Source organism: Bufo gargarizans, chromosome 6 (assembly GCF_014858855.1).
Source record: "Bufo gargarizans isolate SCDJY-AF-19 chromosome 6, ASM1485885v1, whole genome shotgun sequence".
Lineage (NCBI taxonomy): Eukaryota > Metazoa > Chordata > Amphibia > Anura > Bufonidae > Bufo > Bufo gargarizans.
Window position 1 is genome coordinate 190409728 of NC_058085.1, and position 26870 is coordinate 190436597.

General features: G+C 40.7%; 1 protein-coding gene across 1 annotated transcript in view; it reads left to right on the forward strand.

Moving 5' to 3' along the window:
• CHAT (choline O-acetyltransferase) overlaps window positions 1-13876 on the forward strand; it is a 115687-nt gene extending 101811 nt beyond the window's left edge. Inside the window, exons 14-15 of the mRNA XM_044299573.1 lie at window positions 3892-4029; window positions 13613-13876. Coding sequence (XP_044155508.1) covers window positions 3892-4029; window positions 13613-13876 — 402 coding nt within the window. The remainder of the gene's footprint in view (window positions 1-3891; window positions 4030-13612) is intronic.
• Window positions 13877-26870: the final 12994 nt, after the last annotated feature.

Genomic DNA, 26870 nt, shown 5'->3' on the forward strand with positions numbered 1-26870 from the left:
CGAGTGACACAATGACAAACTCTGCAGTTGGCAGCAGTATTAGGAGGCCACTGAGTGGCCCAATGACAGGATCTGGAGGTGGAAGCAGTATGAGGAGGCCACCGAGTGGCACAAGGACTGATTCTGGAGGTGGCAGCAGCATCAGGAGGAGGCCACCAAGTGGCACAATGACAAAGTCTGGAGTTGGCAGCAGTATTAGGAGGCCACAGAGTGGCACAATGACAGAGTCTGGAGAAGGAAGCAGTATGAGGAGGCCAACAAGTGGCACAATGACAGAGTCTGGAGGTGGAAGCAGTATAAGGAGGCCACCGAGTGGCACAATGACATAGTCTGGAGTTGGCAGCAATATGAGGAAGCCACAGAGTGGCCCAATGACAGAGTCTGGAGTTGGCAGCATCAGGAGAAGGCCACCAAGTGGCACAATGATAGGGTCTGGAGGTGGCAGCAGTATGAGGAGACCAGCGAGTGGCACAATGACAGAGTCTGGAGTTGGCAGCAGTATGAGGAGGCCACAGAGTGGCACAATGACAGGATCTGGAGGTGGCAGCAGTATGAGGCCACAGAGTGGCACAACAACAGAGTCTGGAGTTGGTAGCAGTATGAGAAGGCCACTGTGCGGTACAATGACCGAGTCTGGAGGTGGCGGCAGCATAAGGAGACAACAGAGTGGCCCAATAACAGAGTGTGGAGGTGGTGGCAGCAGCAGCATCAGGAGGAGGCCACAGAGTGGCACAATGACAGATTCTGGAGGTGGTGACAGCAGCATCAGCAGGATACCACAGAGTGGCAAGGTGACATAGTGTGGAGATGGCAGCAGCAGCATCAGGATACCACAGAGTGGCAAGGTGACATAGTGTGGAGATGGCAGTAGCAACAACCACATCAGGATACCACACAGTGGCAAGGTGACATAGTGTGGAGATGACAGCAGCAGCATCAGTATACCACAGAGTGGCAAGGTGACATAGTGTGGAGATGGCAGTAGCAGCATCAGGATACCAAAATGTGGCAAGGTGACATAGTGTGAAGATGGCAGCAGCAGCATCAGGATACCACAGAGTGGCAAGGTGACATAGTGTGGAGATGGAAGAAGCAGCATCAGGATACCACAGAGTGGCAAGGTGACATAGTGTGGAGATGGCAGTAGCAGCATCAGGATACCAAAAAGTGGCAAGGTGACATAGTGTGAAGATGGCAGCAGCAGCATCAGGATACCACAGAGTGGCAAGGTGACATAGTGTGGAGATGGAAGAAGCAGCATCAGGATACCACAGAGTGGCAAGATGACATAGTGTGGAGATGGCAGCAGCAGCATCAGGATACCACAGAGTGGCAAGGTGACATAGTGTGGAGAAGGCAGTAGCAGCATCAGGATACCAAACAGTGGCAAGGTGACATAATGTGGATAAGACAGCAGCAGCATCAGGATACCACACAGTGGCAAGGTGACATAGTGTGGATAAGGCAGTAGCATCAGGATACCACACAGTGGTAAGATGACATAGTGTGGAGATGGCAGCAGCAGCATCAGGATATCACAGAGTTACCCAGTGACAGAGTGGGGCGGTGGGTGGCAAAACCAGTACCCACTAATGAAGGTGGGTGAAAGAAGGAGCACTTGGCATCAGATGTGTGGCATCAGACGGGTGGCAGCATCAGAGTAGTAGCTGAGGCAGGTAGCCAGAAGAAACCAGTCTCTTTTGTCAAAGTATTGGTGTTTCACCATGGATGCTCTAGTCTTGATGCATCAGGAATTGGTGGGTGGAAATCCTGGCTGATCCATGCCTGGTTCATCTTGACAAAGGTCAGTCTCTCCACATTTTGGGTGGACAGGTGAGTTCTTTTTGGGGTAACTATGGCCACTAAACACAACAGTGAAGTGCGTATATATATTTTTTTGTACTGAAACAGGCCACTAAATGCTTTCACCACAAATAACTGCAACAGTGAAGTGCATATATATTTTTCTTTTTGTAGTGAAATAGGCCACTAAAGGCTTTCACCACTAATAAATGCAACAGTGAAGTGCGTATATATTTTTCTTTTTGTGCTGAAATAGGCCACTAAACGCTTTTGCCACAAATAACTGCAACAGTGAAGTGTGCATATATTTTTCTTTCTGTACTTAAATAGGCCACTAAACACTTTCACCACATATAACTGCAGAAGTGAAATGCGTATATATTTTTCTTTCTGTACTGAAATAGGCCACTAAAAGCTTTCACCACAAATAACTGCAACAGTGAAGTGCATTTATATATATTTTTTGTACTAAAATAGGCCACTAAAGGCTTTTCAACATAGCACTTGCACCCCAATAATAAGAACACATTTCTGGAAACACAAAGCTGTATTATGGCTATTTGGATCCCCAAATAATCTCTCCCTGCACTTGTAAATTGCTTTTCTAGCACCGTCCCTAGCTTCTTCTGACGTCTCTCCCTGCACTAAGATTCTGTGAAATGATTTCTCCCTATTCTTTCCCAGCATTTATAAACCATTTTTTTCAGGTTTTTTTTCACAATGTGGTTTTTCAGATTGTTTTCCCTAGCGCCTTCTCACGTCTGTCCCTGCACTTAAACCGCTGGAAAATGTCTGAATCTAAGATGGCCGTCGTATTTATATGGCTGTGACATCACAGTTCTGTCTGGCTGCTGATTGGCTGCATGCATGGCATTATGGGTCATCCAGCCTTCCCACAGTTCCTTGCCCCATGTCTTCACACCTGTAGCCGCCATTTTAGGAAAAATTGCGATTCGTTACCACGAAGCGTGAGGAAATTCGCATTCGTTGCAAATCAAATTTTTCCTGACATTCGGATCGAATTCCACTTCATCAGCTTTGATTCGCTCATCTCTAATCATAATCCCTGACAAGGAGAGCAGAGAGGAGGATGAGGCAGCTCTTTACCTCAGTGCTGTGAAGTAACTTGTCCTGCTGTGTGATTAGGACAGGATTTGTGCGTACTAATAGGATGGCAGCCATTTTATTTCTCTTAACGACTGCCCCCTGGACAAAACAAGCCACTATAACTAATGAAAGGTATTTGGAATCATACTTCTAATAAAGTAATATTTAAGTATTTTCATTTTCTTAATTCCCTGAGAACCCCTTTAAAGGGGTTTTCCCGGAATACAATATTGGTGACCTATCCTCCAGATAGGACATCAATATCTGATTGGTGGGGATCCAACTCTAGCACTCCCACTGGTCAGCTGTTTGAAGCGGCAGGGTCTATGTGCAGCTCAGTCCCACATAAGTTGGCCTGGGCTGCAATACCAAACACAGCCACTCTACAATGTACAGCACTGTGCTTGGTATTCTGTGAGGAAGTTGCAGTTCTCATTGGAGCACTGCAGCCTCGTCAAAGGCTGATCGGCGGGGGTGCTGGGAGTCGGAATCTCACTGATCAGATATTGATCAGATACTGAGGATAGGTCATTAATACTGTACTCCTAGAAAACCCTTATAAATATAAATATCTGCATAAAAAAGTCATAAATATCTGCATGAAAAAATTATTTTGGTTGCTTTCACATGGCCCAGTTTGGTCCGTGATATGCAGTCTGTATGACTGCCAAATATCCAGGACTGACCTCGTCTCATGTAAGATGAACTAGCTGCACCTTAGTGGTCAATGATGCTGTAAGTTCCAGCTTGACTTTGGGATTACTGTCCCTTACTCACACCATCATTTGAGTGTAGGACAGGAGACCCGTGGTTGGGCTAAAACTTACAGTATCACAGATCACTGTGATGCAGTGAGTTCGGCTCACATAAGCCGCGGTCAGTCCAGGACCACATTTCACGGAACACCATGTGGCCATGTGAAAGAAGCCTAATTGGAAGAACCACACATATCAGTATAGATTTTCTTCTCTGTTTTCTCAGGCCATTACAGGGATGGCAATTGATAACCACTTACTAGCGCTGAGAGAGCTGGCACGAGAACACTGTACGGAATTGCCAGAGCTATTTGCAGACGAAATGTACATGTTGGGCAATCGATTTATACTTTCTACTAGCCAGGTAAGGTTTTCAAAAAGTATCACATATTTTTAACAGCATGTGTGGCCATGTCTTTTCATGTAGTATTAGAAATGTTTGGTGATGACAATGTAGGGGAATAATTATCTAAAATATAGTCATTTAATTGGTACTAAGTAAGGAAAAAAATCATATACAATATATACTTGTATGGTTGCACTTGGAAACAAAAGAAATGCAATATCCTCCTAGTTAAAAAAAACTAAATATAGCCGTCTGATATTGCAGGGCTACTTGGAGTGAAATTAGGTCCTTGTGCTGATATAACAACGTACCTGCACATACAGCATTTCCAAACAGTAAACCAGTGCAGCCTGCTGATTATTATGTACTGCTCAATCAGTCAGATGAGATGTCATAAGAACATTCTCATTTTTGTAAGATTATTTAGATTAAAGGGGTTGTCTGGGTTCAAAGCAGAACTCGGACATATCCTTTTCTTCACCCAGTCAGCCCCTCTGAGATGAGCTTCAGAGCATTTCATGCTCGATGCTCTCCCTTGTCCTGCTCTGTATCACGAAGGGCAAGAGCTTTTTTGATTACAAATGTACACTGCTAGGTGGAGGCTTCCACCTAGCAGTGTTCCCAGTGATGCCACCAGCACTAATAGGCAGGCTGTAGCGCTGTCCTAGCAGTTTTACCTGGACAAGTCCTTTAAGGGTCCTTTTACAATGGCTGAGGATTAGGTCAATGTTTAGGAACAAATGTTAAAATGGTTCCTATTAACTGGCCTTTGTAAAGGTGCTGCCGTTCACCCAACAAACAAGCAATATGCTTGTTTTTCAGGTGATTGCACGTTTCATGCAGCATTTAAAATTATTCTTTGTCATAAGCTCAACACCCTGAACAAGATGTGCAGCCAACAATATGTAAAGTAAATAGGGGACAAATAAACATAACAATGATCATTCATCCCCCTTTCATTAAGCGTTGTGTGAAAGGCACTTTAAATCAGTGCCTATCAATATAATGGTGGGGTATTCCGCTTATTAACGCAAGTAAGTGATGAACGCAAGTGTGGATTCTTTGCCTGTGTATAGGGCCCTTTAGACGTTCCTATTGGCAAAATCAGATAAGACAAGCATTGCTGGATTATTGTGTGAATGTTTCTACGGTATTGAATGTCGAAGGTCTCTGCAGAACAATGATGTTTTATTTTATTTTTCCTGAAAGAATGAGTCACTCATCCTAATCCCTTATGGGGCCATGTGAGTGCTCTGGTGAATCAGACTTGTGGTTTTAACAGCATTCATGAGAAATATCCAAACAAAGACTACAGCTGGGTAGGATATTTCAGGCCAGTGTATAGGCAGCAGATTCATAAACACGCTCTATGATGCCTACCCAATAGTCCATCAGTGGGAAGAAGGCTGAAATGTTCAAACACGTCTTTGTTTCTCCAGGGAAAATCTGCTCCAGAGCTGTCAGAGAGTCACTTGTTTCTACTGATATAAACATACGCTCTCTGTCAACGGCTATCTGGACTAAACCTGGACAAAAACAATTATATGCAGATCATTCACAGATCCAGCATTTGCTCTTTTGGAAACAAAATATTCAAAACTTCTCAAGTGTGGCAATAACTGGCACGTAGACAAACAAGAGGCATCCCACAATCATTACAAATGACTTGATCCAATTTTTGAGGTTTCATGTGTGGCTAAAAACTTAGCTTTTGATCTGGCTTTTATACCGCTTCCACATGCCACAGATTGGAGCTAGGTGCTTGAAATTTGATAATTTGATGACCATAGCGACATTTGCTACTTCCTCAATTTGCAAAACCTTACGGCTTGTCCTTCTTGGTGTTGCAATTTCAATGTTGAGGAGTGTATTTACACTTTAAGCAATAAATCTTCCAGTATAGCAATAGAAGTGGCTCAGCCCAACAAGATGCTCAGTGGTTAATTGTTAATGGGGCTTTTAAATGAAGCTTATCTTTGTAGACTATCTATTTAGTAAGTTTAATGACAGCTCTCCAAGAAAAAAAATTGTGCAAGTTAAAATCAACCTTGGAGTATGATTTTGAGTGACTTTAATATGTGCCAGTTGCTCTACGTGCTCATAAATCTCACCACTTCCTTACAACATTAGCAATTTACAGTAAAGGAACAGCTGGACTTTCAACAGGCAGAGTTGGGAGGGGGCATGGTCAGAGCACTATGTGAAAAGCCCCAGTTAGTATCTGCAATTTATCTGGCAACTTAGCCGAAAGCTCATTAATTTCGAGGCCTCTGCGAGTGTGTAACAAGGTGTGCAGCTTCCGAAAATTGCTTCAGTTACCCCTATCATGATGGACGGCAAAGCTAGGGAATGGCCAGAGAAGGAAGCCCAAGATGGGGCCACACTTGTTACTCCTGTCTGTCCCAGACATGCTGCTGAATAGCAAGAAAATGTGGCTGCCAAATTCAGCAGCTTCACAAGGACCTAGTCTGAAAAGAGGGATCGGGAAGCAGATGTTAATGTGCTTCAAGATGGAGCTTTGTGTGAAGCTCCCCAGGACCAGAAGCAGGGAATGGCCGGTCACTAATCAAACTGAATCTTATGCAAAAAACAACAAGTGAGGAAACAGCGGCCAACTCTACACTTGCTTATATTATTCAAGCAACTGACCAGTATAATAACTCACTTTACTGAATCTCCAGGCTGGAGGTATGAAGGAGGATTTATCTATACTAAGGCAAGACATTAAAATATATCAGTTGCTTCACTGCTGTGGAAGAGAGAGTGACATTAAAGATGTGCTCATGTAAACATTCCTATGAGAAGGTATGTTCAGCAGCATGGCAGACTGTTAGAGGCCGTTAAGGCCAAACAAGAGGATTTAGAAAATTGCCTTCCAAAAATAACATATAAATAGTTCTTGAAAATGATTCAACCCAACAGAATGTTCTGAACCTTGGCTACTAAATATCTTTTGAAAAGATGCACTCACTTACACAGTCCGTTGTTCACAGTTGAGCAAGGACATTGTGTTCCCACAAGACCCCTGAAACCAGGGAGCTCTCCATGCACAATGCAACAAAAAATACTTTTTTGTCACCTTTCAATAATGGATGTGTTAATATAGTGGATGTATGGTTTATGGTTGCCAGGGGCCAGGCCAGAAGCTGTAGTGTGGCACGTGATAACAATGATTTCTTCTTTTATTTTGCAATTCTTTTTTTTTTTTTTACACTTTGTGTCCCCCCACAAGGTCATACAAGAGCTTTGGGGGCATTTAAACATCATATTTTATTAAAATTTCTTATGTAACTGGGGCTGATATATTAGCCCCAGTTACAGGGGGAATACAGCCCCCAAAGGATTTACTATGTTGTAAAGCCTCACTGCAGAGCTTATCTGGGCCTGCTCAAACCCAGTAGCTCATGCAGATGCCCAAACCCAAGCGAACACAATTGCTGCTAGCATTGCCACTTTCTATTCTGTATACACAGCGTTGATTGAGCACTGTGTATACAGTAATAGAGATGGCAGAGATGGTAAAATAAAAAAACATTGTTGCCTTCTCTATGGAGATCCCAGCTGTCACTGGCAATGGGCTCCCCTCTCCCGCAGTTACACAATTAGCATGCAGCTTCTAACTCTGCAAGTAGGTTCAGGAATGTCCTTGCAGAGATAATCACGGACCACCTGGAGCAGTGCAGAAGTGGTTAAAGAGATTGTTCAGCCCTGATATTTATGTAACAGTTCCTCTATCAATTGCATACTGCCCCCGTATGCAGCCACTCTGGCTATTTTGCAAAATTAATGGCATCTGTAGAGATTTTCTGTTGAAGAAGAACACTCTAAGAATTAGGTTGGAGAAGATTCAGAGAGGGGAGGGATCATGGCTATACTATGTATCAGCTCAGCTAAAGCACCTAGAGGGGTAGGGGGTTTCTTGGCCAACCTCAGCTGGGAAGGTGATTAGCCATTTACTAAGCAATAGCCAGTTGTTGAATACCTTTTAAAGTGGTTAGGTTAGGAAGTATATCTCTTTTTTTAGGGAAAAGGGTATTCATAAGAAATGGATTGGAGATAAACATTCTATGGGGGTGAAGCCGTCTACCATATACGGTGCATTCATTTAAGTCTTCAGACCTTTTCACTTTTTTTTTTTTACATTTAGTTACGTTATGGCCTTATTCTAAAATAAAATAAAAGTTCAAAATTTTCCCCTTCAATTTGCACTCAATAACGTATAATAAGTGCAGTAATCAGGGAAGAAGGGTCTTGGTAAGACAAATGACCAAGAACCCAAAGATGAGCTCCAAAGATCCTGTAAGCAGATGGGGAACCTTCCAGAAGGACAACAATCACTGCAGTAATCCACCGATCTGTGCTTTATGGCAGAGTGGCCAGAAAGAACCCTCTCCTCAGTAAACAATAAAAGACAAATGAATGTTTGCAAAAACAAAACAAAAAAAAAACACCTAAAAGGACTTTAGGTGTTTTTTTTTTTGTTTTTTTTTTTGCAAACATTAATTTGTCTTTTATTGTTTACTGAGGAGAGGGTTCTTTCTGGCCACTCTGCCATAAAGCACAGATCGGTGGATTACTGCAGTGATTGTTGTCCTTCTGGAAGGTTCCCCATCTGCTTACAGGATCTTTGGAGCTCATCTTTGGGTTCTTGGTCATTTGTCTTACCAAGACCCTTCTGGGGTGACAGAAGCCTAAAGGGCTTCTGGGGTGACAGAAGCCCTTTAAGGGGTTATAGGTCTTGTCTGGGGGCACAATGTGAAAAATAAAATAAATAGGTAAAGATAGAAATAAAAAAGAACAACACTATTATGTCACAGCCATGGCAACTGTAAACTATGTATTATAAAACTGACCCAATTAAATAAAGTATTTAAGTTTCACTTTCTGCTATTAAAAACAAATACAAAAAATTTGAAAAACTAGGCATAATTTTTTGGGTGAAAAATGTAGTTGTGATGGCACACTCTCATCTGGTATAAACTGAAGTAGGTTATTATGTTTAAAAACGTATTTATTTATACTTTTGGTATAAAATTAATTTGATAGACTGGTTGAATAGTTTTATAGTTGATATCCAGGTTTTATGAGCAGGCTGAATGCATATATAACTATAGCTGGGTACATACAATGTTAAATACAATGGCTGAGTACACAAGAATAGAAAGAGAACTGTCGTGTATATCCGGTTTGAAGTATTGTCTTGGTGTAGGTTCCAAGAACTAAGGTGCTGTATGCAGGCTGAATACACTAAAGTGCTATGAACTGAATGCACAGAAGTGCTAGATATAGGCTGGGTACAATAAATGCTATGTGTCAGCTAAAATATGAAAGTGCTGTGTGCAAGCTGGATACACTGAAGTGCTAGTGCTAGCTGGATACACTGAAGTGCTAGTGCTAGCTGGATACACTTAAGTGCTAGTGCAAGCTGGATACACTAAAGTGCTAGTGCAAGCTGGATACACTGAAGTGCTAGTGCTAGCTGGATACACTTAAGTGCTAGTGCTAGCTGGATACACTTAAGTGCTAGTGCAAGCTGGATACACTAAAGTGCTAGTGCAAGCTGGATACACTGAAGTGCTAGTGCTAGCTGGATACACTTAAGTGCTAGTGCAAGCTGAATACACTAAAGTGCTGATTGTAGGCTGGATACACTAAAGTGCTGTATGCAAACTAGATGCATTAAAGTGCTAGATGCAAGCTAGATACACTTAGGTGCCGCAAGTAAGTAAAATTTAATAAGTGCTAAATGCAGGCTGGGTACATTGCTATAAATAAGATGAATATAATCAGTGTTGTAGGCAAATAAGATGTATAAGGTGTTCAGTGTACGCTGAATACATGCAATTGAGTAAAGCTGGATATAAAGGTAAACAATAATATCTAAATATACACAATTGTAGATTGATCAGTGTGCATATAGGTGCTTAAAATCAAAAAGACCACTAGGTAAACTGTGCATACAAATTCAGTGCACTGAAATATTGTTCAGGACAAAAAAGAAATGTCATTTGGACATATATGAATCAGGAATGTCACTTAGATGGAACGTTTAGTGTTGACGTCAACTAAATAATGACTTGATGTTTGGTAGGATTTCGATCATAAATGTTCTCACTTTGTGAGGAGAATAACAACCGGATTGCAGGTATATATATATATATATATATACAGTATATGTTATAATAGAACTTGATAGTCTAAGTTCAGCTACCATGAGCTGTTTGGGTACGTTACCACTCCTCGCCGCTTTTTGTGTTGCTTTGTCCTGCAAGGACCTTACGCGGCGTCCCACGTGGTCTCTTGCTTTATCTTGTGGCGTCCCACGTTATTCTGGCGGGGCGGTGCGTCACTCAATCTGGGATTCCTGATAGGTTATTTTCTTAGTTACAAAGTTTGCAAGACATTGCGATTTAACTTTTTCGCTTTGTGTCTTTCTTCTCAATTAATAATTTTGATATTTAATAGTTGTCCTGGTATTGACGTTCCTCACTGTTTCTCTGTACCAAACGTGTTTCGGGACAAATTCTTGTCCCTTCCTCAGTGGTTAATAGTTGTATACTGGGAACAAGTGAGGGTTTATACAGTACAGACCAAAAGTTTGGACACACCTTCTCATTCAAAGAGTTTTCTTTATTTTCATGACTATGAAAATTGTAGATTCACACTGAAGGCATCAAAACTATGAATTAACACATGTGGAATTATATACATAACAAAAAAGTGTGAAACAACTGAAAATATGTCATATTCTAGGTTCTTCAAAGTAGCCACCTTTTGCTTTGATTACTGCTTTGCACACTCTTGGCATTCTCTTGATGAGTTTCAAGAGGTAGTCACCTGAAATGGTCTTCCAACAGTCTTGAAGGAGTTCCCAGAGATGCTTAGCACTTGTTGGCTCTTTTGCCTTCACTCTGCGGTCCAGCTCACCCCTAACCATCTCGATTGGGTTCAGGTCCGGTGACTATGGAGGCCAGGTCATCTGGCGCAGCACCCCATCACTCTCTTTCATGGTCAAATAGCCCTTACACAGCCTGGAGGTGTGTTTGGGATCATTGTCCTGTTGAAAAATAAATGATGGTCCAACTAAACGCAAACCGGATGGAATAGTATGCCGCTGCAAGATGCTGTGGTAGCCATGCTGGTTCAGTATGCCTTCAATTTTAAATAAATCCCCAACAGTGTCACCAGCAAAGCACCATCACACCTCCTCCTCCGTTTCACGGTGGGAATCAGGCATGTAGAGTCCATCTGTTCACCTTTTCTGTATCGCACAAAGACACGGTGGTTGGAACCAAAGATCTCAAATTTGGACTCATCAGACCAAAGCACAGATTTCCACTTGTCTAATGTCCATTCATTGTGTTCTTTAGCCCAAACAAGTCTCTTCTGCTTGTTGCCTGTCCTTAGCAGTGGTTTCCTAGCAGATATTCTACCATGAAGGCCTGATTCACACAGTCTCCTCTTAACAGTTGTTCTAGAGATGTGTCTGCTGCTAGAACTCTGTGTGGCATTGACCTGATCTCTAATCTGAGCTGCTGTTAACCTGCGATTTCTGAGGCTGGTGACTCGGATGAACTTATCTTCCGCAGCAGAGATGACTCTTGGTCTTCCTTTCCTGGGGCGGTCCGCATGTGAGCCAGTTTGTTTGTAGCGCTTGATGGTTTTTGTGACTGCACTTAGGGACACTTTCAAAGTTTTCCCAATTTTTCGGACTGACTGACCTTCATTTCTTAAAGTAATGATGGTCACTCGTTTTTCTTTACTTAGCTGTTTTTTTCTTGCCATAATACAAATTCTAACAGTCTATTCAGTAGGACTATCAGCTGTGTATCCACCTGACTTCTCCACAACGCAACTGATGGTCCCAACCCCATTTATAAGGCAAGAAATCCCACTTATTAAACATGACAGGGCACACCTGTGAAGTGAAAACCATTTCAGATGACTACCTCTTGAAGCTCATCAAGAGAATGCCAAGAGTGTGCAAAGCAGTAATCAAAGCAAAAGGTGGCTACTTTGAAGAACCTAGAATATGACATATTTTCAGTTGTTTCACACTTTTTTGTTATGTATATAATTCCACATGTGTTAATTCATAGTTTTGATGCCTTCAGTGTGAATTTACAATTTTCATAGTCATGAAAATAAAGAAAACTCTTTGAATGAGAAGGTGTGTCCAAACTTTTGGTCTGTACTGTATATGGTATCTCCTTCAAAGGGGTGTGCCCCAAATTGAATTGAGTTGTTTAGAAGTCCTGGACCGGATGATTTATTTCGAATATTTTTGTTTTGATGTACATATAAGGTTTCATTTAATATATAGTTTAGACCATATATAGAATATAAAAATCGAAAATATAAAGATCGAATAAAAGGAGAAATATGTATACAATTTGAATATATAGAAATAAGTGTATAAAAGATTATAAAAAAATTATTTCTTATTTTTAATATTTTTTATAAAAACTAGAATTCTTGGACTGTATATTTATGCTAGGAATTCTAATCCTTTTACGATTTAAAATGGCAAGACGCCGATGCGGTTTGCATGCGGTTTCTCTGCGTTTATTTATTTTATTGTTGTTTCATTGTTTTATACTTTTTGAGTGTGTTTCATTGTAATCCTTGTAGTATTATTAGTTTTCCTAGGTGTAGAAATGTATTATCTAGATTTTAGCTTATTATTAATTTACCTTTAAAGGATGTTGTATTATTTAGTTTAATTTTCTTGGTGCATATTCTTAACTGTACTTTTAATTTGGCTGAATATCTAGAATACATTAATGCGTTTGTTGTGCAATTTTTATGCGATTTATTTTATATTTTTCTTATTTTTTGTTGTTATTTATTTTATCACTGTAAGTCTAAAATCTATTGAGATCTGCAATGGTTCCATTTTTCTATGTGATGGTAAAATTTTTGGTGATATTTTTTATTTTGCATGTCATTATCTATATAAAAAAAATAACCAAACTATTAAAATATACACAATGCAATGGAAAAAATATCCAAATGGACGAATTGGTAGATTTTGGACAGCCCCACCAAAGGAAACATAAAAAAGTTATGGGTGTCAGTATATTACAATACAAAGACATTTTTCTAACTTTTAAAAGTTTTTTTTCCAAGTATTAATACATAAACAAACCTATATAAATTTGGTATTGCTGTAATCGTACTGACCCACAAAAGAAATTACATTTTTACCACCTAGTGATCACCGTAAATGCGAAACATATAACAATGGCACAGTTGCATTTTATTTTCAATTCCACCCATGAACAATTTTTTACAGCTTCCAAATACAGCTTATAGAAAATTTAATTCATTATGTTGCCATTAGAAAACACAAATTGAAAAAAAGCCCTCATATGGTTCTGTGAATGGAAAAATAAAAGGGTTATAGCTTTTGGAAGGCAGGAAAGAAACAAAACAAAAAAAATGAAAATTGTTTACGAGATGAAGGGATTAGACACCCTAAAGATATCGTAATCTTATGGTTTCATCCTACTTACTGTTACAAACTGGGTTATTTTTTTCTTAAACAGACAAAACATTGCTATCTGTAATTTCCAGTGAAGGTTTTATAATTGCTTTTCAGGTCCCTACCACAATGGAAATGTTCTGCTGCTATGGTCCAGTCGTGCCAAATGGATATGGTGCCTGTTACAACCCACAGCCTGAAAACATCCTCTTCTGCATTTCAAGTTTTCGTGACTGCAAAGAAACGTCATCTGACATGTTTGCCAAAGCAGTGGAAGAAAGTTTAACTGCCATGGGGGACCTATGTGTACAATATAACACTAAGGCGCAAACACCAGTGAAGGAAAGAAAGTCTGAACCAAAGAATGGACACAGAACCTAGCTAACTATTTAACATACAGTATAGGTAGAATATTATTTATTTTCCATACATATATCATATTTTTTAATGTATATTTTGGGGAAAATATTTACTAGAGTATAAATAAATGTAGAGTTTACACATTGCACTGCTTAAACAAAAAAAATTAAGACTTCCTTCACACGTAGATTTTATTGGGCTTTTTTTTGCTTGGAAAAAAACATCAAGCATTTCTTATAGATTGTTGCATCTGTTTGTGGCACTTTTCGAGTTTATTTTTTTGTCTGTAACACTTTTAATGGTTGTTTTTCTAGCATTTTTCCATTACTATATAGGAGACTATGGCAGAAATGCAAGGAAGGACAGTTTACCTAGAACACAATATGATGTAAAAAAATAAAAAATAAAGAAAGTGATAAAATGCTAAATATATAATGCACTATAGACTTTAAAGTAACTGGTAACATTAAAAATGTTAAAAAAATGACATCAAAAATGCTGATAAACACAACAACTAAAATGGCAGAAATGCTCACAAAAATATTTGGCAAACCATCTTAACGGTAATTCACTTGTCAGATTGAGTGGGAAAAAAAAATATAAAAACATAATAAAATGTTAGCCACTCATTTGTGGATAATGATATGAGCAGTCATATTATAATAGACTGGGTTCTCTTACTCTGAAGCAGCCTGGTGTTGGAGTTGCCTCTAAAATTTACCCTTTGACTTCTAGAGTTAAAGAGTGCAATAAGAATGCGAGTCCATTCATGATTAAATCAGAAATTATAGGTTATTTTTTCATTAGATTGTATGTAAAATAAATTTTACTGAACAAAATAATATCATATAAAATGATAATGTTGTATAATTATGTAAATAATGCAATATTTAATTAACGTTGCCGAGGTCTCTCATTAGTTGAAGCACACAGCAATTACGCTGTAATAAGCAATACCTCAAATACATTTCCGACACTAAATTATATTAGAAAACATCTAATGAGTCAAGGTTTTTGTGGAGAAAAAAAATATTCTATCATGTACACCATAATCTGTTTTCTATTTTATTTCACTGTATGAAGCCGAAATATATTTCCATATAAAGTTGTCACCAGAGGTGTCTGGCAGTGGCTTATAACCCTCTCCCCACTTACAACACGCATGCTTGACTAGAGGTTCCCTAGTGGCCACCTGAATGGGAAAGCAGCACTTATGCATTGGGAACTCAGCACTCAATATGACTGTTGTTTGCAGGGGTTTTCTATGGCGGGAAATGGATTCTTTCTGTCCTCTGTCACAGCAGAGGATAGGGCTGTCTGGCACACACTGCATGTAAACTGATGGCAGCCAGCACAGGGATTATGTCATTAGTCAGTTCATTTACCTTGTATCGTTGAAGGGGTTAATAGGGACCACTGGACCAGATACCCAGTGGCGGTGCCATCAGTAGAAAGGGCTATTCTAATATGCAAATACCGACAAGAATAGGACCTGCACTGAGATTTGTAGATTGGGCACAAGTACCTGTAAAAACAAAACAGATGTGTGCCTGGAGTGATATCCATGAAAAAAACTTGAGGGGGAGCAGCACCGCAGTAATAAGGTCCATCCACTACACAGTGGATGCAGCCATGTACTTCCAGTGCTGGAGCTACTGCAGAACAACTGATCGGTGGGGTACCAGGTTCGGACCCCTGTAAATCTCATTTTGATGACCTACCCCAAGGATAGGCCATCACAATAAAGAACCTGGAGAAGCTCTTTAATGACTAGAAGTCCTATCTGGAGTAGCCATAAAGTTAAAGCTTGCAAGGTGCTTCTCTTTAAATTCTATAAATACTACCCAAATTAATGCAGTTGTCCCCACAACACTTGTAGGCAGTCACTCGCTGAATCATGTTTCTCAATAACAAGAAGCTTTTCAGAAAATGAAAATACAGTGGTCCCTCAAGTTAAAATATTAATTATTATTAAGTTTTAATTGGTCCAATTATTATTTGGTATCAAATATTAATTGGTTCAACCATTGTAAGTTGAAACCATTGTAACTTGAGTAATTGGTTCTAAAGCCCCAAAATGTCATCCGAGCTAATAGAAGACCAGAGAACTACGACAGATAAAACAAGTCCTTACATATAACAGTCAGAAATAGCTGCTAAATAGCAACTAATCCAGCTATTTTACTAGAGAAGTGGTTGGATCTGAGGCATTGTGTGTTGAGTCTAATTTCAACTTATAATGGCCCAGAAAAGACCACTGTATGCTGTAAATATTGTATCCTGAGGCCATTGTATCTTGAGGGACCACTGTAGTCACTATTTTATTTGATGTTTGTGCCAAACAGGAAGCAATGTAATTTTGACTTAAAGGGGTTTTCCCGATATTTATGACCTATACTGATGATAGGTCGATAATAACTAATTAGTAAGGGTCCGACACCCCACCCTTCTTTGATCAACTGTTCCTTGAAGCCTCAGGCGCTAAACATGTTCTTGAGTGGAAGAGGAAGCACAACTCTGGTTACTGCAGCTCAGCTCCAATTGACATGAGTGGAGGTTAGGTGCAGTAACCTGGCAAGGCCCCTACACATTGAACAGAGCTGTGCTTCCTGTTCAACTTAAAGTGATATCTTTAACAGCTAATCGGTGCAGATGTGAGGTGTTGGACCCTCACTTATTAGATATTATTGACCTATCCTTAGTATAGGTCATCAATATCTGGATCCTGGAATACCTCTTTAAAAAGGACCTTTCATCAGAAAAAAGTATGTAAACTGACTATACCGACATGTAGAGCGGCGCCCAGGGATCCCCCTGCACTTACTGTTATCCCCGGGCGCCGCTCCGTTCTCCGTTTTTTAGCCTCCGGTATGTTCCTACTTAGGCTCCACCCGGGGGAACTTAGGCTCCACCCAGGGGAACCTGCCGCGGTCTCTTTCTCCTATGCTGTACCGGAGGCTATAACCGGAGAACGGAGCAGCACCCGGGGATAACAGTAAGTGCAGGGGGATCCCTGGGCGCCGCTCTACACGTCGGTATAGTCAGTTTACATACTTTTTTCTGATGAAAGGTCCTCTTTAACTATCATGAACGCATAACTAAGCACACTGCAATACAGTGTAGATAACCGTATATATGTACAGTATATTAGCTAGTAAAGTGTGTAATTATTCTAGGCCTAAAGTGAAGCACTGAAGTCTACAAAATGTCTATTGTGCATTATGTTACATAGAACTAAACTTCAGAAGTCTTATACCAAAGGAGACAAACTTAGAACATTGTCATGATTTATTTAAATGGACATTTTTAGATTGTGCTGGTTACATGTATAAGGTGAGATCCTCATTAATCGGCTTTAGAAACATGGGGGTATCCATAATGCGCCCTTGTGAATAAAGCCGTATGCATATAAAGCAGCTGTAGTTTCTTTTCACATCAGGTGCTTGTGCATTAAAGCGTGTTCAATGTATTACTGTATCCTCTTAAACCATAATACTGTTGCTGTGAACTAATATAATCTGCTTAATAGGTACGCCTGAAATTATAGTAATATATTTAGATCTTCTTAGAAGTGAACAGCTGATAAATGAAGAGTGTAACATTTTATTTTTTCACGATAGAAAAGTATATTGTTTCAGAATGAGATATATTAGTGTGAGATCATTTGAAAACTAGAGAAAAAATAATAATAATAATAAAGATATGTTATTTATGAGTTTTTGATTGTATCATTTAGGTTATATACTGTAAATATACTGTGTGGGACTGAGATACTGATGTATGATCAGAAAAAGCCCATTAGCCTCTCATTCAAGCTCATCATATAAATGGTGCTGAAATACAATTTGTTAACCCAGCAGCAGTATATCATGACTAGAGATTCTGTTGGACCATGACCTAGAGGCCTAAACACTGGGCTACAAATGAATCCAGTTCACTGACTGTATATATCGCTGCCAAACTACTCCTATGTCAGCCAACTACTTGCAAAACAGATTCAGAAAAACATTATATAAAGTAGAAGAAATCCAAGAGCCAATTCGGGATTAAATAGTCATCATAGTTTTAGAAAATAATTCAATAGTATAGGTGAATATCAGAAACTTTGCAATATACTGTATCTTAACATAGAATAGTGCAACCCCACTCCATTCCTAAACTAAATTTTTATGGCCAGTTTTACACTGGCGTTTAACTTTTCTGGCAGAGGAACAGCCTGCTGGATCCGTACTACAGTGTGCACACGTGTGCTGCCAGCAGTCCGCTCTGGCCCTATTCCCTATAACGGGGAGCGGCAGAGATCCAGCCGCAGCCGGCAAATATGCCGAGAGGCAGCCGGATAAATACCGCAGGGGAACAGCCTGCCGGAAAAGATAAATGCCAGTGTGAAACTGGCCTATGTTGAATTCATCTTGAGAGAAAAGACAGACTGCCAGCTCACTGAAGGATCAGATTACATGCTGCCCTTAGAAGTCTATGTAGAGGGGAGAGTTGAGGAAAAGTGAACTGCTACAGGGAGAAAAAGGAGATTTACTGCAGTCTCTCAAAGGTTCCTGTGTTATAGAGTAGAAACATTTCTTAAAAGTACAACGATCGTTTAAGGGTGTCACAGGCCTCATTTTTCACCGCTTGTGGTACATCACAACTAAGCTGACTGGATTAATCTCTTCAACAGTTACCATTATACTATATTCTTGTAGGCATACTATAAAAATATTACCTAACTTATACATACATTTCTAGGAAGAATAATAGAGTGATAGACATAACACAGAGTAGAAAAAGGTGTTCCAGAACTGATATCTCATGGGAGTGCAAGTATTAAAAAAACTTACTGCTCAGATGAGCTGATAGGTCATCTTTAAATAAAATGTAAAAAAACTTTTAATAAACAGATTCAAGATGATAAGTGCTGCAATCTTTGATGGAGGACACAGACCTGGACACAGCCTTACACCGCTCTCATGTGTAGATGACACTAGTCTTACTGTAGACTGACTTCCAGATGAAGCTGTCATATACAGTATGTTCATGTTGTTACAATTGTATGCATTGGCACCTAATTAAACAGTTCCATAAATCTTAAAGGGGCATTCCAGGGCAAAAAAACATTTTTTTCCCCAGACTGCACATGGTGAAAAACAGAACTTGTACTTACCTTGCCAATAGACTGTTGCTGTTGTTCCAACAGTAGTGGGATCCATCTGCTGCTCACTTTGTATTCCTGTCTCGAGGCAGCAGGAAATGGCTGGGACTGCCGCTCCACCAACCACTGGCTGAGGCGGGTCATCACTGTACCGGCCACTTTCTGCTATGCATAGATGTCAGCAGGAAGTGTAGAGCAGTGGGTAGCCTGGCACCATCAGAACGGAAGCGCCAGGAGATGGGGAAGGTAATTATAACCTCTGTTATTTTGTTTTACCAAGGGCATGGGATTGGCTACAGACCCTACAGGGAAATTTCCTGGTGGGCCGATGCCCAGGGAGGGGGCCACTTAATGCCTCCTCTTGGCCATCAGCAAGGTACATAACGATCTGACGTTATCAGCATCAATTAATGTAGGAGAATCAGGCCTGTGAATTCACGGGTGCCTTCCTGAATTCAATTACATTGCCTTCCTCAGGACCACGATACAGCTTCATACTGTGGGGCAGGTGGCAGTATTTTGTGCTGCACTGTGCTATTTTGTCCTGCACAACTTCTGTTGTCCCTTCTTTTGTTAATTTGGACCCACATGAGGCCACTTTTTTTTTTTTTTTTCATGGCCACTTTAAGTGCCCAATTTGCACCTACTCAGGTGAAAACGATTTGGATTGCAGTGGAATACCCCGTATTAAGTATTCAATACTACAGATCATTTCAATGATGGCTCACTAATATCAATACTCCATCTTCTCAATAACTACAGTCTAACTACATGAGTTAACCCCTTCAGTACCCTGCCATTTTTCACCTTAAGGACCAGGCCATTTTTTGCAAATCTGACATGTGTCATGTTATGTGGTGATAACTTTAATCTCTTAAGGACACATGACGTACCGGTACGTCACGTATGGTTCCGATCACCGCCGCCCGGCGGGCGGTGATCGGAACCCGGAGCCTGCTCAAATCATTGAGCAGGCACCTAGGCTAAATGCGCCGGGGGGTTCTGTGATCCCCCATGTCGGCGATCGCAGAAAACCGCAGGTCAATTCAGACCTGCGGTTTTCTGCGTTTTCGGGTTATTCGTGTCTCTGAGGACCCGATAACCCGGAACAGGATGGTGATTGGTGGTGTGATTTTACCCCACCAATCACCATCCTGCGATCCTGAGACGTGATGGTGACATCACCTCTCAGGATCGCCTTTGATTGGTTGGTGGGCGGGCTGGTGGGAGATTCAAATGTTGCCAGCGCTCCTCTCCTCCTCCTTTTGAGGCCCGGAGCCGGAGGAGAGAGGAGCGCTGCCTGCACATCATCGATTTGTGCCAGCATCACCCCATCTGTGCCCACCAGGACCTGATCTGTGCCCCAGCACCCCCCATCTGCTTAGCAGGTACTTAGGGAAAGTATAGGGAAAGGTTGGGCTAGGCAGGGAAAATAAAGGGAAAGTTAGTTTGAAAAAGTTTGATTGCATCACCCTAAGTAGGGTGTCTGGGGTCCATAGCACAGCTGTGTGACCCTAGACCCCCCAGGGGTGCTGCCGCTTGCCCCCCCTGCCCCCCCAACATTTTTGGGGTGCAGGATTTTTTTTTATTTGTGTATGCTGACCGTGGCCGGCACTCTTAGCGTCTGGCCACTGTTAGCGCATCGCACACCCCACCGCTGATCAACTTCGGACGGTTGATCAGCGGTTTTGAATTTTTATTTTCACATTTTCTTACCTTTTTTTTAGTTAGTTTTTATTTATTTTTCTGTTAGTTTTAGGGTGAGTTCGCGAACACCCGTGCCCCCACACGCACACCAAATAAAGATTTACACACACGCAGACACACACTCCCCTATGGCCCGCTGGATGTTCTCGGCCAAGGAGGCATACGCCCAGCTTGCCTCCGACTCCGAGAGTCCCAGTGAGGACGAGGATGACCTCACCACTACTTTCCTGTTGTCATCTGCGTCCTCATCATCATCTAGCGATAATGATGAGCCCCTAAGGCAGCGGAGACGCCACCAGGCGAAGCAAGGGGACCGCCATGTTAAGGACCCTGTGGCCCACCCTAGTACGAGCAGCTCTGGGGCTCATACTAATTTTCCAGCCCACCAGTTAAATCCACCGGAGCACCCTACTGTCCACAATTCAAGGGCAGACTCAATTTCCACCAATATGTTCCCTCAAAGCAGGCGAGGTATTACAAACTTTGTGAGAGTACCACAGGGTACACGTACAAGTTTCGTGTATACAAGGGGCGAGAATCCTGAATTCAACCCCCAGAATGTCCCCCCACTCTGGGTGTTGGCGGGAAACTTGTGTGGGACCTTATGCACCCACTGCTAGATAAGGGTTACCACCTTTACGTGGATAACTTTTATACTAGTATCCCCTTGTTCCAGTCCCTTGCCGCCAGATCCAGATCCACGTCCACTTGTGGGACCGTGCGGAAAAATCAACGCAGCCTCCCTGCCCTCCCCCTCCAGGTACCTATCCTCAGGGGTGAGACCCGTGCCCTTACCACTGGAAACCTGTTCCTGGTCAGGTATAAGGACAAGAGGGATGTCCTTGTACTGTCCACAATTCATGGTAATGGCATTACCCCTGTCCCTGTGCAAGGTACCATGGCAACGGTCCTCAAGCCCGATTATATCGTCGACTACAATCGGTATATGGGAGGAGTTGATCTCTCTGATCAAGTCCTCAAGCCATATAATGCCATGTGCAAAACCCGGGCATGGTACAAAAAAGTCTACTTGGTGCAGGTTGCCATGTACAACTCTTTTGTGCTGTCCAGGAGCGCTGGCAACACAGGGACATTCCTTCAGTTCTATGAGGCAGTCCTCAAGGCCCTGATTTTTTCAGACCGGGAAAGAGCAGGCCGGAGTACCTCGGGAACTGTAGGCGCCCGGATCGTCCCTGGCCAACACTTTCCAGGTGTGGTCCCCCATACTGGAAAGAAGGGACGAACCCAAAAAAGGTGCAAAGTGTGTCACAGGAGGGGGATACGGAAGGACACAACTACTCAATGTGACACGTGCCCCGATCATCCGGGCCTCTGCATTATTGGTTGCTTCAGGGAGTACCACACTCCCAATTTGGCACTGACATCGGATAAAAAAACTGGTTCTCAATTTTTAAACGGTGCAAAAACCGCTAGTTTTGTCACTTTTCCATTTTAATCCATTTTTTACGGTAACAAAGCAAGGGTTAACAACCAAACAAAAGTTAACATTTATTACCCTGATACTGCAGTTTACAGAAACGCCACATTTGTGGGCATAAACTGCTGTATCAGTAAAAGTGAGGTCGCAAAAGGAAAGGACCGACATGGTTACTGGAAGCCCGATTTGATGGCCTTTTTTATTAACACTGTGTCCCTTTTGAAGCCCCCTGATGCCCCCCTAGAGTAAAAACTCGATAAAAGTGACCGCATCTAAGAAACTACACCCCTCAAGGTATTCAAAACTGATTTTACAAACTTTATTAACCCTTTAGGTGTTCCTCAACAGTTAATGGTAAATGGAGATGAAATTTGAGAATTTAAATTTTTGGTAACCTTGCCTCACAAAAATGTAATATAGAGCAACCAAAAATCATATGTACCCTAAAAATAGTCCCAAAAAATGCCACCTTATCCCGTAGTTTCCAAAATGGGGTCACTTTTAGGGAGTTTCTACTCCAGGGGTGCATCAGGGGGGTTGAAACAGGACACGGTGTAAATAAACCGTTCCATAAAAATCAGCCCTCCAAAAACCACACGGCGCTCCATTCCCTCTACGCCCTACTGTGTGGCCGTACAAAAGTGTACGACCACATATGGGGTGTTTCTGTAAACGGCAGAGTCAGGGCAATAAAGATACAGTCTTGTTTGGCTGTTAACCCTTGCTTTGTTAGTGGAAAAAATTGGTTAAAATGTAAAATTTTGCAAAAAAATGAAATTCTCAAATTTCATCCCCATTTGCCAATAACTCTTGTGCAACACCTAAAGGGTTAACAAAGTTTGTAAAATCAGTTTTGAATACCTTGAGGGGTGTAGTTTATAGAATGGGGTCATTTTTGGCTGGTTTCTATTATGTAAGCCTCGCAAAGTGACTTCAGACCTATATGGTCCCTAAAAATTGGGTTTTTGAAAATTTCAGAAAAATTTAAAGATTTGCTTCTAAACTTCTAAGCCTTGTAACATCCCCAAAAAATAAAATATCATTCCCAAAATGATCCAAACATGAAGTAGACATATGGGGAATGTAAAGTAATAACTATTTTTGTAGGTATTACTATGTATTATAGAAGTAGAGAAATTGAAACTTTGGTAAATTTTGACTTCATTTTACCAGTGTCATGAAGTACAATATGTGACGAAAAAAACCAATCTCAGAATTGCCTGGATAAAAGCGTTTTAAAGTTATCACCACTTAAAGTGACACTGGTCAGATTTGCAAAAAATTGCCTGGTCCTTAAGGTGAAATAAGGCTGTGTCCCTAAGGGGTTAAAACGCTTTTACTTATCCAAGCCATTATGAGATTGTTTTCTCGTCACATATTGTACTTTATGACAGTGGTATATTTGAGTCAAAATATTTCATTTTTATTTATAAAAAAAATACCAAATTTACCAAACATTTTCAAAATTTAAATTTCTCTTCTTTTAAAAACAGGTAGCAATACCTCCTAAAATAGTTATTACTTTACATTTCCCATATGTCTACTTCATGTTTGGATAATTTTGTAAATGACATTTTCTTTTTTTGCGATGTTAGAAAGCTTAGAAGTTTAGAACAAATCTTAAAACCCAATTTTTAAGGACCAGTTCAGGTCTGAAGTCACTTTGTGGGGCTTACATAATAGAAACCACCCAAAAATGGCCACATTTTAGAAACTACACCCCTCAATGTATTCAAAACTGATTTTACAAACGTTGTTAACCCTTTAGGCGTTTCACAAGAATTAAAAGAAATTGTAGATGAAATGTCAGAATTTTAAATTTTTACAAATTTTTTCCACTAATAAAGCAACAGCCAAACAAAACTCAATATTTATTACCCTGATTCTCTAGTTTACAGAAACACCCCAAATGTGATTGTAAACTGCTGTATGGGCACACGGCAGGGAAAGGAACGCCATATTGTTTTTGGAAGGCAGATTTCACTGGGATAATTTTAAGTTACCATGTCACATTTGAAGACCCCCTGATGCACCTCTAGAGTAGAAACTCCATAAAAGTGACCCCATTTTGGAAACTACGGGTTAAGGTGTCAGTTTTATTGGTACTATTTTAGGGTACTTATGATTTTTGGTTGCTCTATATTGCACTTTTTGTGAGGCAAGTTAACAAAAAATTGCTGTTTTGGCACTGTTTTTATTTTTTGTTTTTTACAATGTTCAACTGACAGGTTAGATCGTGTGTTATTTTTTTAGAGCAGGTTGATACGGACACAATAATACCAAATATGACACATTTTTTGGGTTGTTTGTTTCAGTTTTACTTAATAAAGCTTTTTTTCCCATTATTTTTTGTGTCTCCATATTTTGAAAGCCATATTTTTTTTTATTTTTGGGGCGAATATCTAAGGTAGGGTCTCATTTTTTTGTGGGATGAGAGGACGGTTTAATAGGTACTATAGTTTTTTTTATTTTTTTCTAATTGTTTTATGTAGGGGATAATTTTTTGCAGGATGAGGTGACGGTTTGATTGGTACTATTTTGATCGCTTTCGCATACGCCTTTTTGATCGCTTGGTGTTGTACTTTTTTTAAATGTAAGGTGACAAAAAAATAATTGTTTTAGCACAGTTTTTATTTTATTTTTTTCTATGGCGTTCAGGTGAGGGGGCAGATCATGTGATATTTTTGTAGATACGGTCGTTACAAATGTTGCAACACCCAATATGTCTGGTTTTCTTTCTTTCTTTCAATTTTTTTTTACAATTTTATGTGTTTTATTTTTGGGAAATGTATTTTTATTTTATTTCTTACTTGAAACTTTATTTTTTTATTATGAAAAACACTTTTTTTTACTTTTTATTTTTGTCCCACTCTGGGACTTCAACTTCTGGGGTTTGATCCCCTCTGCAATGCATTACAATACAACCGGTATTGTAATGCATTGGCTGTCAGCTTTTATGCTGACAGCCTGCCTGTAAGAACTAGCCTAATGGCTGGATTTCACAGGCTTCTGTGGAATGCAAGCTCCAATGCCTATGGAAGGCATCGGGCTTGCCTTATCTGCCATCGGGTCCCTGCCACTGCAGCCCGGGGACCTGATGGGGAAGCGGAGGGCACCCATACCCTCAGCTTTGACCGTGGCATACAAGGGGTTAACACGCCGGCATTGGTGTTTTCACTGATGCCAGCGTATGCAGCAGGGGCCTGGCTGTCAGTGACTGCCGGGTCCGTGCAGCTGATTGGGTGGTCGCAGCTCCTGCACCCACCCGATCAGCCAGCCATACATGTACGGCGCTGGTCCTTAAGTTACCTCCACCAGCGCCGTACATGTACGGTGAGGGTCCTTAAGGGGTTAAAGGAATTGTGCAGTCAGTACACATTAATGACCTAACCTCAGGATAGGTCTTCAGTATCTGATCGGTGGAGGTCATCCTCCTATCAACTGTTTGAAGAGGAGGCGGCGCTCGTACAGAGTTACTTTCTCTTCAAAATTACACTGAGCCTTGTCTTGCCTGCAGTAAAATGTTCAAGTAAATGCAACTAGCACTTGCAATTACACTGCACAGCCAAGAATTCCAAGAAGATACGCAGTGTAATCTAGAAGAGGAAGTAGCTCTGGCACAAGTGCTGCCTCTTCTTCAAACAGCTGACTGGTGAGAGTGCCCAGAGTCAAACCTCCACCAATCAGATACTGATGACCGATCCTGAAGATAGGTAATAAATATGTACTGGCTGCACAACCCCTTTAAGAAAAAAAGGGTCTGTGGCATTCAAGTTTCTAATTCAGACACAATCACTTGATTGGGCTGAGCTACAATACTAGACACAACCCATAGACAAGAGTGGCACTGTTTCTTCAGAAAGCAACCCTTTTTTCTAAACTCAAAAGAAAGTTTACATTTTGTTATTTCCTTTACAATCCAATTTTACAGGGTTAAAAAAATGATAGACAAAATGACACCTGTGAACGGAAAGAAGCAATACATTGGTTACCTCAAAATACAGCATGTAAAATGTATTAGTGCTAAAAATAAATGAAATAAATAAAAACAGCAATAAATATATAGCACATTCCTAACCCTGCAGTATTTTTGCAGTTTTACCATGTTGGACATGGTTTGTAAAAACACACCTTGTCTATATAAGGCCTCACAGCTGACAATGCATATCAGAGCAAAAACAAAGTCATGAGGAGGAAAAAACTGCCTGTAGAGCTAAGAGATACAAATTTGTGCAGGCACAGATCTGGAGAAGGATATAAAACATTTCTTCTGAACTAAAAGTTCCCAGGAGCACAATGGCCTCCATAATTCTTAGGGCTCATGCACACAACCGTATGTATTTTGTAGTCCACAAAACATGGATCCCCAAAAATATGGATGACGTCCATGTGCATTTCGTATTTTGCGGAACAGAATAGCTGGCCTCTAATAGAACAGTCCTATTCTTGTCCATAATGCGGACAATAATAGGACATGTTCTATTTTTTCAAGGAACGGACATACGGAAATTGAACGCACATGAAGTAACTTCTTTTTTTTTTGTGGACCATTGAAATGACAGTCTCCGCATATGGCCCACAAAAAAAAAATGGAACGGATATGGAAGAAAATACGTTCGTGTGCATGAGCCTAACGAAAGAAGTTTGGAACAAGCAGGACACTTACTAGAGCCAGCATCCTATCAAACTAAGTAATTGGGGGAGAAGGGCCTTGGTAAGAGATA